The 17,066-nt window shown below is 42.8% G+C and overlaps 1 protein-coding gene across 9 annotated transcripts in view; it reads left to right on the top strand.

Moving 5' to 3' along the window:
- The window catches only part of ELMO1 (engulfment and cell motility 1), a 490,805-nt gene that overhangs the window by 252,947 nt on the left and 220,792 nt on the right, over positions 1 to 17,066 (top strand). For all 9 annotated transcript variants that reach the window (XM_031455196.2, XM_031455188.2, XM_031455189.2 and 6 more), the window contains one exon: positions 16,709 to 16,817. In XM_031455196.2, coding sequence (XP_031311056.1) covers positions 16,709 to 16,817 — 109 coding nt within the window. The remainder of the gene's footprint in view (positions 1 to 16,708; positions 16,818 to 17,066) is intronic.

The raw sequence follows: 17,066 nt of genomic DNA on the forward strand, positions 1-17,066 counted from the left end.
CACCAGCAAAAAGATTATGACTCATTGAAGGTTCAGATACTGGTTAGCATTTTTTAGCCATAGAGTGTTTTTAATTAAGAGATGTACGTTGGTTTTTTTAAGACAATGCTATTGCACACTTAATAGACTACAGTATAGTGTAAACATAACTTTTGTATGCACTGAGAGACCAAAAAAAATGTGGACCCACTTTATTTTGATATTCACTTTATTGCCGTGGTTTGGAACGGGACCTGTGACATCTCCACGGTATGCCTGCACTTGCTGCTTCCTCTCCAGGGAGTCTGCTCTCCAGTTGGCCATGTGGCTCCTCTTCTCTCTTCTTCTAGGCTCAGGGTGGCCTTTCCTCACCACCAGATATAAAGTAGTAATTTCATCTTTTTGTTCCCTGTCCACCTGACCTTCTTTGTTTTGCTCCCAATGTAATGCTTGTTAACATGCTCTGAATTTACCTTTGGGGCGTTTGCTGTTTACCAGTACAAGTGTGTGAGCTGCATGAGGGCAGGGGCTCCGGGCAGCGTCTCTCCTGTGTCCCCGGGCTAGAGCAGTGGCGGGCACATGGATGGCACTCAGCACATATCTGTTAAATGGGTGTCTGAATCAAGTAGGTTCTGGCGTTCTGCCTTCTGTTTGGATTCCCAGGCACCTCAAGGTAGGAAGCCACAGAAATAGACTTTTGTCTAGAATATTCTGGAACCTCCCTGGCTTCAGCTGTCTCCTGGCCTTCGTCCATCCTGGAGTGGAAACCAAATTAGCAGCTCTATTGGTGTGCCCAAAATGGCCTTGTCCCAGATATGCTGGTGCTTATACTTGGGTGAATCTCTGCTGACTTTCATTTTTAAATTGGATTCATGTGACCAGAGTCCAGCCAGTATCAGCAACCTGCTTACCAAATCAGGAGACATTTTGTATTGGTATAACAAAATTTAGATGGTAGTGTTTCTAAATGTCCCATTGTATTCGGTAAAAATAGCTTTCCCCTTAGGAACTGTGCAGTACACCTGGTATACCCAGGATTGTCTGACATTGTCAGGTAACTTTATTTTTACATTGACCTTAATTTTATCAACTTTTCTTCTGCATTGGTAAAATCCAAGATTCCAAAATTTAGTATAAATCATAAATAATAGACAATATTTTCTTCTGCTTTATAAAACAACTGAAACATTGTTAGTAACAGATATAACAGCCCTAAGAAGTAATTTCTCTCTGGCTGGGTTATCAAATGCTTATTTTATATATAAGTTCAAGGGTCTTTTTACTTCAAGACTTTTAGAAGACCATGGTATATGTCATTCATACAAACTATCTACAAATTTCTGCAAACTTGTGATTACCAAGATCAGAGAAGTCAGTTTGATTGAACTTTCAATTCTTGAATGGTGTTGATTCTGGGCCACAGGACACCTGCACGTGCTGTCTGTCTGAGTCAGCCCCTCTCTTTTTCTGCCCACAGCCACTTGCCCAAGAAACTCTTATTCATTCTTCAGGACTTAATCCTAAAGGCTCCTCTTCTATTGGTTTTGTTTCCTTGTTACTTCCTTTATAGCACTTACTCAACTTGAATTTATGTAATTACATATTTTCTTATTTGATCATTATTTCTCTCAAATGTGACATTTTTGAGCAGAGATCTTTTTGTTTTTGTCTTTGGTCCTCACTGTCTAGTAGCACTAGGCCATTTAAATTATTTGCTCAGTGAACAATGAAAGATTTGATATGTTGAATCCCTGACTAGTATTGCTTCCCTCTTTTCCTTTCTGAAGTCTTTTGTGGCCATAAGTGACTTGTGTCAGAAGATTAAAACTGAAATGAGGGGATCAAAACTGAAACTAGCCTTTAGATGGGTTGGAGTTGTTGAAATGGCCAGTTTGTTAAGACTAATGAGCTACATGGTATTAAGCCTCACATAAAGTTTCAGTTATGAAAGCCATGAGAACATGTATATGTTACATGAGCAGACCAGGAGTTCTGTATAAGAAAATGACTAAGAGGACCAAAGTTTAGTTAATAATTTCAGCAGAGGAGTCAGTTCTGCTGATAACCAGGCATCTTGGGGATCCACTCTGTATATGGCAGGAACAAATAAAAGCTAAAATGTATTGAGTGACGAATGTATGCCAGAGGCTGTTACAAACCTACTTCATATATATATTACCTCACTGACTTCTCACTGCTGTCTACAGTAGACACTACTATTGTACCCATTTTGCAGATGAGGACACTGAGGCTCAGGGATGTTAAGTAACTTGTCCATTGTTATAATGAACAATAGAATTTGGACCCAGGCAGTTCCAATGGTGACTTTTTAGTACGTGACATTTGATTCAGACTAGGTGTGCTAGTAAATAAGCTTTAAAATAAAACAAGGCAATTCACAACATTGTAAACTGACTATACTTCAATTTAAAATAAATAAATAAATAAATAAATAAATAAATAAATAAATAAATAAATAAATAAATAAATAAATAAAACAAGACAAAACAGATTTGCCAGTTTCTATGGTATAGATACTCCCACTGTGGCTGATTTCAATCTATAAACAGTTTATAGCTTGCAAAATTTTGGGAAGTTAAATAATTGCTGGTTAGCCTGCTCTAGCACACCAGTTACTCACTTCCTTCTTTGCCTCTGCCTTCACACGTGTTACCTCATTTGCCCTTCTCAGTGGTGTGAGGAACTATGTCGAATCACTGGAATTAATCCCAGCGTCCTTATCTTTTCAGTGAGTGACTGCTGTGTTCAGTTTACCTTCCCAGTAAGTGATGGAATAGATGAGGGACACTCTCTCTTACTGACTCAGTCTGGGCAGGAGCCCAGGAAGGACACAGAGAGCCCCGGGAATCCTACTGTGGGAAGGGCTGAAGAACTGACAAAAGGTGATTCTGGGCAGGAAGAGAGAGGCCCCATATGGTGCGGGGGTCTCTGATTGTATTGGAATGCTATGGTAATGGGACAAAGAGGAATGAAGTAACCAGCAAGTTTCCCTGAATGCAGAATTTTCTTTATTGTCTGAATTCACTAATACGTACTTTCATAGGAATTCTTCCCCAAAGAGCCTACAAGGGAATCCCATCCTCATCACCAGCCCAGCCATGGAAGGTGCAGCTGCCTTGGGGAGAGGGAACCCTGGCTGTTGCAGGACTTGGGAGTGGCTGCCACCAGTCCAGTCCAGTCCAGTCCATGGCTGGGGAGGCAGCCTGAAGCTGTGGGGTAACTGGGACAGGTTGGTGCTTACCACCCAATGCCTCCTCCCATCAGGGGAGAAAGTCAAGCACATGTAGATTTGCCCTTTCCATTCTAGGCTCAGATTGACTCTGTGAATTTTTTTTAAGGCTGTATTTATTTTTTAGAGCTGTTTAAGGTTCATAGAAAAATTGAGGGGAAGGTACAAAGATTTCCCATTTACCTCCTGCCTCTACATACACACAGTCTTCCCCACTAACAAATCCCACACTAGAGTGGTACATTTGTTACAATCAATGAACCTACATTGATACATCATCATCGCCCAATGTCCGTAGTTTACATACAGCTCACTCTTGGTACTGTACCTTCTATGGGTTTGGACAAATGCATAGTGACATGTGTCCATTATTGTGACATTTTGAGGAGTATTTTCACTGCCTTAAAATTTTTCTGTGCTTTGCGTATTTATCCCTCACTGCCCTCCCTGCTCCGTCCTCCATTGGCCGGCACTGATCTTTTCCCTCTCCCCATAGTTTTACCTATTTCAGAATGTCATGTGATTGGAATCATACAGAATGTAGCCTTTTCAGATTGGCATCTTCCGCTTAGTAATATGCATTTAAGTTTCTTCCACATCTTTTCATGGCTTATTAGCTCATTCTTTTTAGCTGAATAATATTCAGTCATCTGCCTATACTGCAGTTTATTTATCCATTCACCTACTGAAGGACATCTTCAGAACTTCTAAGTTTTGGCAATTATGAATAAAGCTGCAGTAAACATCTGGGTGCAGGTTTTTGTATAGACATAAGTTTTCAACTCTTGTTGAAAGGAGTATGATCACTGGATCAAGTGGTAGAAGTATGTTTGGTTTTGTAAAAAATCACCAAACTGTCTTCCCACGTGGCTGCACCATTTTGCATTTTCACTAGTGACGTATGAGAGTTCCTGTTGCTCCACACCCTTGTCAGCATTTGGTGTTGTCAATGTTCTGGATTTTGGTGTTGAAATGATTTTAAAGGGAACTCTCTCCCATTGCTTTGGGGAGTGTGAAAAGACATGAACTTCTTGGAGGATGGTTTATCAGTATATTTTAAGTGGCAAAATATTGAGATCTTTTGACGTAACATTTTCGTTTCTAAAAATGTGCTCAAGGGAAATAACTTTTTAGATACAAATTGCTGTGTGAGATTGTTAATCACTAGCCTCGGATGACATGCAGGTGCCAGGACCTTGGGGTAAAGGGAGGAGTCTGGACACAATGATGTGCATGAGAGGGCAGAACAGGACACCTGCATAAATGCAAGTACAGCCAGGCAGCTGTGCCTCTTTGCCTTGGCAGCCTTAAGCGTGTTAGGATTTGTGTCATTTTTTTTTTTTAAAGAAAGGATTCTGAATGAAGGGAAAAGTAAAGTCTTTTGGGGAAGTAGCAATTGCAAGATCACTTATCTCCCTAATAACTGAGCACTTAATTCTTCTTACCATGTCGGCAGATGGGGAGCAGCCACCCTCTCTGTGGTTCCCAGCACGCACCTCATGTGGCATCAAGGGGCTCGGCTCATTCCAGGGGGCAGTTTGGGGCTGGTCAAGGTTACTTCCTGAGAAAACCACAAGCATTCACGGCTTTGGCCTGCAACACTCTCTTCCCTTCTCCCTTCATATCTTCAGAGATCTTCGTCCATCATTGAATAATTAAGAGAAATTTCTTCATTAATCTTGCTATAAAGGAATACTTTTGAGTCCCTTGTTTTCTATTTTTCATGTTTTACCTGAAAACATCGTAAAATTAACTAAGAGACAGACCAATCATCAGGCAAGCAAAATGGGGTTTGTGTTGAGGGCCTGTTTTCCAGGAACAGGGGACTTGGACTCAGAACTTATTCCCAATGTCCACAAAAGGAAGGGAAGTCCTAAGGGGCGTTACTACCCAGGAGACACGGGTAGGTTTCTTTGTCATTATTCCGATGTGGAATGCCCGGCAGAAGGCCTTTGCATGTGGTCCCTCCACTGCCCCTGCCCCCAATCACCCACACCCAGATGTCCGGTCCCCTTCCTGGTAACAGGAGAGTGAGGAGTGGAGCACACGGGGTGTGTGGAGGGGACAGTCCTTTGCTGTGGCAGCTGGCTCCCTGTCAACTCAAACATGTTTTTCCTGCTGGTTTTCACTCTCAGCATTTACAGGAAGCATTTACAGCAAATACTTGCCAAGTATTTTCCATAAACATACAACTAAGGACATCTTCCACACATTCTAACGCTCTGTAAATATTTGTTTTCACTATGCACAAAGAAGGTGAGTTTGTAGTTTCCCTGAGCAGGCCTTTGAAATGTGGGCTTTGGACCAGAGAGAATTCCCTTCTGAGTTTGTCCTTCATCTGGCCACCCTGCCAGTAGACTTAGAGAGTTTCTAAATGAGTTTTTCTCCCCTACTTGGATTCCTAGCCAAGTGCCCCAACTGCCAAGTAACTTCCAGGTCCTGAGCACCCTCACGATGAAGGAAGGGGTGAGGTCAGAGGCTGCTGGGAGCATCCCAGAAGTCATTGCTTCTGATAAACTCCATAGGAAAATAGGATGGGGAATATGGATTACAGGGAATAAGAGGATGATTGTAACTCAGGATGCATGTGAATGTACAGAAATGATTGGTTATAGAAATTCTCACATTACAACCAGGCAAGCTGTTGTTCACAGTGCAGAGATGCCCACTGGACCCTCCGTGGACACTGCCAGCCCAACTAGAAGCCAGAGTTATAATTTGTATTGTTCACTCACTGGTTTGGTAATTGCTTGTTCAGAAGCACTTGGTGTAGGTGTGACTCTGCCGCGGTGGGGGAGACGCACAGGTGACTGAGATGTGGTTCCTGACCTCAAGGCTTCAGCCCCACTGAGGGAAGGAGGACACATGTGGCTCACCACAATTTGGAGCAAAAAAGTGAGAATTGTTGGCAGAGACATATAGATAGAGGACTGTGGGGTTTTAGGGGAAGGAACTGTGTAAGGTTTTATGGAGAAGGTGACGTTGGGTTGAGTCCAAAGGAGAAGGACAATTTAGACAGGTGCAGGAGGGGACGGGGGGAGGGGGAAGCAATTTCCATAGGTGGAAACCACTTCTGGACCTACCCTTGTAGGAGGGCTGTCTCACAGCAGAGATCTCTGATTTGGCAGAAGTAGCCAGAATCTGGGATGCTTATACAGAATTAGATGGAATGAAATGAATTCTATTCAAAAAGCTAGATTTAATAGAAGAATGATTTCCTTTTCAGATGCCTTTAACTTGATATAAAACCATATATGGCCTAATTTCTTAATTAGGTTTCAATAAATAATTTTCCCATTGTAGCTCATTTAATATGTGTAAAATTGGAAAATTAACATTTTTCTCTTTGAAAACGTTTTTGAAAAGGCCAATTGATTATTGGCCAGAAGAGACTGATGGGAAATAGTTCTCTTTCCTCACCTTTCCATCCCGTGAAGTCCATTCTCCCAAACTCGAGTGAATTTATAAATCTCTTGAGCCCAGTGAGAACCCAAGGTGTGATCTGATTTACAGGGATCCATTTTATCACTGGCTGTCCTAGAATGTGTTTGTTTAGTAAAGTGAGTTATATCCAAATAAGATTCAGGCAAATCTATGTGGAGTGTAACATAGCTTTAAGTCTGCAATAACTGTTAAGACAGTGGTGACAATTTCTCAGTAAGAAATCAGGCTTGAGAAATGTCAAGCCTAATTTTTCATCCAACGGTGACTGTCAGGCAACGCCAAACATCTCAGTGTCTTTGTATTCCATTGAGGGAGACGGAAGACATTTGTATTCAGTAATGCACCGTTGAGTGAGTCAAAATTCTGCCTTGTGACCGTGTGATTTATTGCTAATATTGCCCAAGATTCAGACGGGCTTCTCTGCCTTCATTCGGCATCCATTTCCCAGTTGCAATTAATCTTTACTACATTCCATAGCTCCCCTCTGGTTTGGAATGTTAAAAAGATGCCTCAGAACAGAGCCTGGAATCAGTTTATTCTCCTTCAAGATTCACCCTCTTGACGAAGCTTAGGCTGTCTGCCCACTGCCTCTTACGTGCACCTTCATCACAGAAAGTCCTACTTCCTGTAAAAACAAAACAAAACAAAACAAAACAAAAAAACCTGCAAACAATATAGAAGACATAAAAGAGGAACACAGCAAGTGAAACTCTATCTGCCCTACAAATTTCATCCCCCGTGTTTTCCAAGTAGATTGCAAGCCCCTAAAGATGGCATTTTATTCCTATATGTGTTTTTAACATCTAGCAAGTTACCCAGTAATAATCAATGCGTAAAGAAGTGCTTGTTGGATGAATGAATCAATCACAGGGTGTGGAGGAGAGTGGGGCTAGAAAAGTACTTTGCTTTTCAAATGTGGTCCTTGGACCAGCAGCGTCAGCATCTTCTGAGAGCTGGTTAGAATGCAGGACCTCAGGCTTACCCCAGGCTACTGGATCAGAATCTGCCTTTTTAACAAGATCCTCAGGTGATCAGTGAATGCTTTAAAGTTTGAGATGACCTAGGATAGTCAATTGTATATCTGCAATGTAATTAAAAACATGAGCTTTCACAAACAAATGCAAGGAAGAATATGTGGCTTGCATTTAAGCTGTATGCATTGGAGCCCTTCTCCAGCAGTGGCTATGTTTGTAAGGCCTTCACACTTTCACTCCCTTCACAGACCCACTGTGGTTTGTCTGTCCCTGGATGACAGTCCTATAGGCCTGTCATCCAGGGCCGTTTCTAAACCATCACCTCTATGCCCCCCTATCTGGTCAGTCCTAAACCCCAGTTTGGAAATAGACATGTTCCATGCCACCCAAGAAACAGTTACAACCACAGTGTAGAAATTATGTAGGGACCTTGCTTGTGAATTCAGGATGTGCACATCACATTTTAACTGCCAGAGAGCAGGCACGAAATGAGGATTTATAACGTGTCCTGCTTTGATGACTTACGAGGACTAAAGGAGTTAAACATTTGAGAGTTTGCATGTGGTAATCGGTCCATATATATTCACTCTTTTTTTTTTTATTGATGTGAAATTCACATAACGTAAAATTAATCATCTCAGTGAATTATTCGGTGACATTTAGTATATTCATAATGTTGTGCAAACACTACCTCTATTTAGTGCCAAGATATTATTTATCATCACCCCAAAAGGAAACCTGGTACCCACTCTCCTTCCTCCCAGCCTCTGGAAACTACCAATCTGCATTCTCTCTCTATGGATTTTAACTCTTATTAATTAGAGAAAAAAACCAAACCCCCAAAACTCAGATTTATTTCTTCTTCTGTCTACTCTAATTGCTTTTCACATCCTTTAAAAACAGGTTTGCTAATGATGGAAATGAGAAGCAGAGACATAACAGAACTTGAAAGCAGTGGCTCATAAAGTGTGATCCCAAAGTAGTAGCATCCTCATGACCTGGGAACTTGTTACAAATGCAAGTTCTTGGGTTTGCCCCAGAATAGCTGAATCATAACTCTGGGGCTGGGGCCCATCCATCTATGTTTTAATAAGCCTCCAGATGATTCTAATGCATGCTTAAGTTAGAAAACCACTGTTTTAAATAAACCAGATGTTCCCTCTCCAAGCCTGTAGGGAGATCTACAGGTGCCTTCACACCTGTACCATCCTTGGGCCAGGAACACATGTACTGGCATAGGAGAGGAGGTCTTCCAGCCCAGTTTCTCTGATGCTGGCGTCAGCTGGAAAATCTCTCCTGCTATCCTCTTGCCTTTGGAGGAATGATCAACAGAGCTGATGCCTCGGCTTCCGCGCATGACATCAGGGTCCTTGTGCAGACACAAACACAAGTCATCCCTGCTCTTATTTGATCCTTTCCCCTCTTGATACTATGTGACTTCATACTCAAAGGGAGGACCTTTCAGCAGAGCGTGGCTGTGATTGCTCACTGTGTTTCACACATCCTGCTTTTGTTGCACTATATCAAAGTGCAGGCAGCATTTCTTTTTGGTTGATTAATGTTCAGTCCGAGTTCTATTATGAACCTCCAGGCTTTAATTACTACACCATTACCCAGTCAATTCCTTGCCATTTTATATTTATGGCCTTTATTATGCCTCTGTATGTGCAATTGCCTAATTTTATTCTGGAAGGATTTCACCTCATTAGCTGGGTTTTATACCATTCTTCTCATTGGTCCAGATTGTTATTTATCTCAGTTCCCTGTGTGTGCTTTCCACTTTGTTTTTTCACCAGTCTGACCCTTTATCCATCCTTTTTCTCCCTTTCCTAGAATGCATTGTTCTTTTGCCCTTGGAAACAGCTCTTTAAATCTGTGCAAACTCTTCTCTGGGTGGTCTTCTCTCTGCTGATCTGTTACACTCACTCTTAACTGGTTGTTCCATCTCGATTGCTTGGTGTCATTGGCCTTTCAGCCCTGTATGTACCATGGACAGCGGTCTCTAGCTAAAGGGCCGATTAAGGATCAGGGAAGAAGCTTTCTTTTTCTTTTTTTCTTCCTTTCTTCCTCCCCTCCTCCCTTCCTCCCTCCCTCCCTCTCTCCGTCTCTCCCTCTCTCCCTCTCTCCCTCCCTCCCTCTTTCTTTCTTTCTTTCTTTCTTTCTTTCTTTCTTTCTTTCTTTCTTTCTTTCTTTCTTTCTTTCTTTCTTTCTTTCTTTCTTTCTTTCTTTCTTTCCTTCCTTCCTTCCTTCCTTCCTTCCTTCTTTCCTTCTTTCTTTCTTTCTGTATGTTGCTAAAAATAATTGTTACATGTTCTCTGAAATGCTTTGCTAACACTCCCTCCCTCAGTCCCCACCAGCGCCTCAGAAGAATTTAGAGTTTGGTTTACTTGCTTGGATATTTTCTTTGGTTCCACCGCAGACCTTCTGAATCAAACTCTGGGGGAGCAAGCGAGCAGTTTCTGTTTAATAAGCCCTCCATGCAGGTAATTCTGATGCCCACTCAAGTTTGAGAACTACTGTTCTAAAGAAATGCTGAAAGAACTACAGGAAACCCATCTAAGCTAAAGAACAAGATAAATAATCTCAGTATCAGTTCTGTTTGGTTTTCTGTTGTGTGGGTTTTTTTTTTTCCAATACCTTTGCCCTAGAGTTATAAGAATATTTCAGTAAAACAAGAGCCCATGTAATTATTATAGTAACAGTAGATCAATCATCTCCCGTGGTGAGTACTTGAGATGTCCCAGGCACTAAGGGATCTTTACCTCCATTTTTTTTTTAATCTACAGCCTTTTGTGGGTAGGTATTTCTAATTCTGTTTTTATAGGGGAAAACTGAGGTTAAGGAATGTGCATCAAGTCACCAAGTCTGTTAGAAGTAGATCCAAGAAGATCATGACTGTCCAGAGGCACGTTATCTACTCACCTGTTACCATGTTAAGGACTTTCCTGATCAAAGCTGTATGATTATTTCACCCTCTCCTTTTTCAGCAGGAATAGGTATCATGTGTTTCCATAGGAATCAGTAGCTGAGAATGTGTGCTGTGCGGTTAGGCCACCTACGTTCCTGTGCTGGGTCTGCTTATTTCTGTGCTATGTGATGTTGGGCAAATTATACAGCATCTCTTTGCCTTGGTTTCTCCATCTGTAAAGTGGGATGGTGCAGTATTTCTGTCACATGGTAGTACGTGTACCTTAAATGAGATAATCTGCAAAAGGACTTAGAATGAGACCTGGGAAATAAATGCTCTTGGTAAATATTAGCTGTTATTTCTCTTTCTCTGCCCTCTGTCTTTGCCTTTAAAACTTTCTCTTTTAGGTATATTCCCTTTGGGGTTGGTTCACTCCCCATATCTGGGAACTAGGGCTGGTGGCTCGGGTGGCCTAAGACCCTGGGATTCTGATTTGTTCTGGTTTATTTTCCTGCTTGGTACTTTCTGTAATGATGTTCTTCGTTCTCTGCCCGTTTAAACTCATCCTGTTGGGGCTTTGGCATTTTTGTTTGATTTTTAGGGACTAGCTCAAAATTCACGATTACAATTAAGATCTTGTGCAGCCCCTATGAGGCAACTCCGTGTTCTTTCTGATGCTTCCTTCTGGCTGTCTGGGACCCGTCACCATGAGCGTTGGAACCAAGGGGGAAGTTGGAGATGTCTCTGCAAGGGGACTCCAAGGGGGCCTTACACTTTGACCTCAGAAGATTTCTGGGTCATGGTGATGTGATCTAAGGGCTAACGTTTCATTTTGGGGTGTTCTGTGATGCTGTTACTAATGTAAAAATACTCCTGTGTTGGAGGGGAAAGGGACTCATTGATACAAATAAAGATTTTTGGTTTTTATTTATTGATTTAACATGGGAGAAGACTGGCATTTCCTCTGGTGGGTCAGGAGACCAATCTGAACAGAGCTTGTGAAGTTGACAAGACTCTGAGGACAGGTGTCTTATGGTGGCTGTAACTGTTTAGTATTGAGACTTCAGTGCCAAAACTATCAGTCTGTGGCTTATTCTTTGGGTCCCTTGCTCATTCTCTGGACTTATACCACCCTGTATGCCTGTGGAAGATTCTGGAAGATTCCTGCTTGAATACAAGCATGTGGGACTTCTTATCTTGCATTTCTGCTGTAAGTAGGTGATGACACTCTTTTTATGCTTCTCAAGCTAAAATGATGGGAGAGCCTCTGCATTGCTTTCATCTGTCCCCAGGGGCCCGTTGTCAGAGAGCCAGTCTCACCGCAGTCGTGAGAAAAGCGTTGTGTACAATGTTGGCCAAGGGCCTCCCCGGAATGGGAAGAGGGAAGGAGATGAACACTGACTCTGTCAAGGCTGCTTTAGGCTCTTTGCCTTTTTTTTGTGATTTAATATGCAATGGGCTCTTTGGCACTTCTGTACAATTCTCAAAAGACGGAATGCCCAGTGCGAGCTGACACTAGTTTGGCCCCACACTCTCTATAGCTTCGGGTCAGGATTGAGGCAAGATAAACAATATCTTCTCTTTGGAGAGAACACAGTACAGGTTCACACACTGTCCCTGGTGGCCTGAGTAGAGACCGCTCTGCTTCATCTGACCCTCAGAGTTGAAGCAGCCTGAACAAGAAGCCTCCCCAGGTGAGAGGAGATAGGAGAAGCCCTCGAGGCTCGCTCCAGGGTTGGCTACAGGGAAAGCAGAATGGATTGAACTCACCCTGGATGAGGAGAGCTCCAGAGAAAAGGGAGGGAAGTGTGGCAGGGACGACCAGCTAAATGTGTCGGCAATGGGATGCTGAGTCTAAGAGAGGAAGGGTGGTCCCAGGAGGCAGAGAAGCGTGGGTCCCGGACTGTGGCTGGCCTTGTACTTGGCACTTAATGGTCACTCCCAAGCCGGATAGGTTTGTCGTCTGCACCCCTGCAGAGGAAGAACTCAAAATGCATGGAAGTGTAGCCTGTGGGGACACGCCACACACAGTCATTCACCCTGAGCAATCGTTACTGACTGTCAGGGGATAAATGAGATAAGAGAGAACCTTATACTTTTGTCTGGGAGGGGCTAGGATTTAGAGACCCACTTCGGTGAGACAGAGGACGTTGACCAAAGTTCCTGTGGCCTCTTGAGACATAAAATCCATTGAGTTTCATGGCAATGTGTATGTGAAGGCAATTTGTAAACTATATTGGGGCAAGAAGGGATTTGGAAATTGAAGACCAGGACTGACCTAGGCTATGATCTAAGCACGTCGCCTCTTCCTCTTCTTTCAACACTCTTATGACAATAATAATAATACCTGCCTTATCCATCTTATGGCCCTGTTGGGAAGTGGTGGATAGAAAATATGTAAATATACTCTGTAAACATAGAGTATGTAATAAAATGTTTTATACTTAATATTGCATAAATATCCAGTGTGTTACAAGATATGCAGTTACAACTTCTTTTAGTGTATGAAATATTCTAAGATGAGTGATAATAGCAGGTTTTGATATGTACTCCATCGAGGTTTCTGTTCCAGTATGTTTGCTCTTAAAACCAAAGAGTAAGGAAAAAAATAAAGATGAAAAATATGCTTTGATATTTTTCAAAACATCTCAGGTAAACACGGTTAATACCAGAATGTTGAAATTGAATATAGACATATTAATGTATTAAATTGAAAAAAGCTCCTGTCTAGACTAAGAATTCTCTCTGCCTATAGCAATATCTTATTAGTAACACTCATGATCAGTCTTTTCTTTTTTTAAACTTGAAAAACTTTATTTACTCATTTACTTACATCTATTTATAGAAAACCTCATAATCAGTCTTTTCTAAATATTTCTGCAAGAATGTTGACCTGAAAGCCCACACAGGCAGCTTGAAAGATTTGTGTCTGCCGTGTCTAAAGAAACCAGCCAAGGAGACTTTATTTTTCTTTAGGTGGGTAAATATGATAAGATGGATGGCATATTAAAGAGTAAAGAGAGGGGCTTCTCTATACTGATTTACATATTGATTACTTAAATTACTCCTTAATTTAGTGCCTGCTAATAAACAGTGCCTTGGAAATGTTTTCAGAACATTTATTGGCTGCAGTAATTCTATCTACAGTGTATGCAGATCACATCCTCATTAAATATTGATGTGCTCATGAAATGTTAATAGAATGTTAATGTGAAATGCGAGGGAATGTCTTCGCTGGGAGCTGGGAGCTGGGAGCTGGGAGCTGGCTGGAAACTACCTGTCTCCTGTCTTTTCTTTCTATTCTGTCTTCTTGCTGTTCCCTTGATGTGGCTATCTCGGATACAAACATTTTACAAGAGAGTTGAAGGTTCCCTGATTGATGGGGATGTAGTTGTTCTTCTCTCCTGTTTTCCTGAACTGAGATTCCTGGTTAGAACCAGACAGGATTCTTCTAAAAGGAAGAGGGTGGTGAGTCACGCTCAGTTTAATGAGACCGTTCCCATTTAGGCAGATTTCCAGAAGAGACCGTGAAAAGGGGCAGAGCCTTTCAAGGACTCCAGCACTGGTCCCTCCTGCTTGGCAAGAGAAGGGATTTAGTTAGAGCTTACGATCAGCTTTCTCAGAGGAAGAAACAACCAACCCGGAACATGTGGTCCCTAAAGAGAGTGTAAGGAAGGAATTTTATCATAAATCCCAAGGACAGTAAAGGCTGGGATCGTGGTGATACTCAGTGCACAGTTATTTATGTGAGCATATGCTGCATACAGTTGAAAAGTCCCACAAAATGGGATGATTCATCGACTTTTTGGACAATCATAAGGGTGATAAAGCAACAAGGATGAAGGTTTAGAAAATTACTTGTGATGCATCAAGTGGAAAAGGAGACTGAATATGCAAACTACGTTGTGCTACAGCTTGCTGTAAGTGCAGTGCTGGAAGAAACAGCCCCAAGTGGAAACAGTGGGCTTGTTACTGGGCTGCTATCAATGTGTATGATAATTATGTGTGTGTGTGTGTGTTATCGTTATGGTGTTTGTGCAGCAAACAGTGGGAACACACTGTTACTGAAATCCTACTCCTTTGGTTCTAAACCGTTCGCCCTGTGTCGTGCTGCCTCGCGTTACTTCACTGTTGGGAAGTCTGCCTGTGTCACACAGCCCTTTCATTTACTTTCTCTTCTTCCCCCTTTTCTCCTCCTCTCCTTTCTTTATCCTCCTTCCAAATAGTCTTCTTTTTTATCTCTTTCCTAAAAGCCTTCCCCTCTTCGTTCCTTGTCTGCTCTCCTTGCCTCATTTGATCACTTACGGGGTTGAGTGCGCCGAGCCGGCCCAGTCTGAGCCACCCTCATCTCTGCCCCGGATGCTGCCGGCTCCCCAGAAGGACTGCACCTTCTCTTATTTCCTACCATCCATTCTTCACACCTGCAGATCTTTTCAAAACACATCAGGGCATGCCACTCACGGTTAGCATCTCAGGATGTGAGCATGACACCCCAACAGCCCTGAGGCAGTGGTTCTGGCCCCACTCAAGGCTCCTGGAGCCCAGACTGCTGCCCTGCACAACTCCAGACCCCTCCACATTGTAGACCAGGCAAGAATACAAAGGATGTGTCCGAAACACGTCCCACATGACTCAGGGGCTCTGCCCTTGATCCTGCTACCTGAATGTTCTTTCTCCCAGACCTTGACTTGGCAAGTTCTTTCTCATCCTTTGATTCCCAGTAGTCACTTGATTACCTACACTCTCCTCCCCAGCTCTTCCCTGTTACTCTTTACCACCTCAACCAGTCACCTTTTCTTTCATAGCCCTTGTTGTAAACTGCAATTACCTCTTTTATTTTATCTACCTCCCTCAATTAGACTGGATGTTCCAGTAAGTCAGTCAGAGCCCTGGTCTTGTTTTCCACTTTATGGGGTCTAGGGGTCTTCCTGGTGGATAACAGGTACTCAGTTACTACTGGTGACTGAATGAATAAAACACCATTTCTGACACTGAAGAGGTCATAGACTGAGGGAAAAATACCATAAGTCTGTGCACAGCATTGTTGTAAATGGGAGACACCTACTCAGGGTGGTTATGCTGTGGAGGACATACCAGACGGCTCCCCTGGGGAAGTTGGAGGTGGCTTCAGGGATGGATAAGTGGATTATTCCTTTTGTTGGCATATGAATTTTAAGTTTAGGAACCTTATTTTATTTTGTGTGTTTTAGAACAGCTGGCTAATTGCCCTTTATTTTAGATGTTTAGTATCTTTAAAATAACGTTTTGATGTCTTATTTTACTTTTGACACATGTGCAGAAGGGCTCCCTTCGTTGTGGTAAGCATATCTCAAACTCGCTTAAGGAAAGAGGAGAATTATGAGATGGCCCAAAGGGGTTTTCAGAGGTGGGACAAACACACCATAAGGTCAGGGAAGTAGCTTTGCTACAGGAACAAGGGGACCGGCTGCTCAGATGTTCCCAGGGCGGCCACTGCCTCTCCTCTTTGTTTTCCTTTGCATTTTGGGGGGAGGGTGGGGGTGGGGACTTTTCTTTTTTCTTTTTTTTATTGCAGGCTCACTTTGAGGGAGCTCCTGCACTCATACCTCTTGGGAACCGCCTGCAAAGTTGGGCCAGTTTTCCCTTTTTGTGTGGGAAGTCCTTCCCTGAGGGACTCTGGTTGGTCCGGTTTGTGTCACTTGTCCCTAGGCGTGGTCCAGGCCACTAATGCCAAGGCTGAAATCTTGGAAGAACATGGAAGCTCCTGTGGGATACAGGTGATCGAATGTAGGAGCTGAAGTCACAGAAGAGCTGCTTTCCCCAGGGAGGGGAAGATGCCACTGGGAGGACAAGAGAGTGGTTTTGTCACTGAAGTTCAAAGTCTTTATTGTGCCTTTTTGAAAAACTGTCCATAGGCCCCTCTGTGTAAGTGGAAACCAGAGAGCCAAGTACCCTCTTACAGAGCTGAGAAAGGTTTCAGGAGATTTGGAAAGCATGAGAGTTTTCAGGCCTATAGTCAAAGAATACACTTAGAGTACCATTTTGTGCTGCGTCCAAGGGCCATAGTTCAGTGATCTGGAGAGGATCTATTTCTCTATTACAGTGGAGCCAACGTTTTTGGCGTTTGTCACAAACTGACTTCCCTTTCTGACCTGTTCCCCTTCCTGCTTGCAGATCGTGCTGGAGAACAGTAGCCGAGAAGATAAGCACGAATGTCCCTTCGGCCGCAGTAGTATAGAGCTGACCAAGATGCTGTGTGAGATCTTGAAAGTGGGCGAGCTGCGTAAGTACACTGGTTCCCCACATGGGTGTGAAGCTGGGCGGAGACCCAGCTTCCAGGGGAGCACCCTGACCTCCACGGAGGGTTCCCAAGGTGCTGACATCTGTACACAGGCATCACGTGGACCGTTTTTGGCTCAGGTTTCCCGTGTGTGTATTTCTGCATGTCTGTTCTGGGAAGAAACATTATTAAAATCCACCAGAATGGAAAAAATTGCAGGTCCTGTGACTGAATTTCAAATATTGTAAAAAT

Source organism: Camelus dromedarius, chromosome 7 (assembly GCF_036321535.1).
Source record: "Camelus dromedarius isolate mCamDro1 chromosome 7, mCamDro1.pat, whole genome shotgun sequence".
Classification (NCBI taxonomy): domain Eukaryota; kingdom Metazoa; phylum Chordata; class Mammalia; order Artiodactyla; family Camelidae; genus Camelus; species Camelus dromedarius.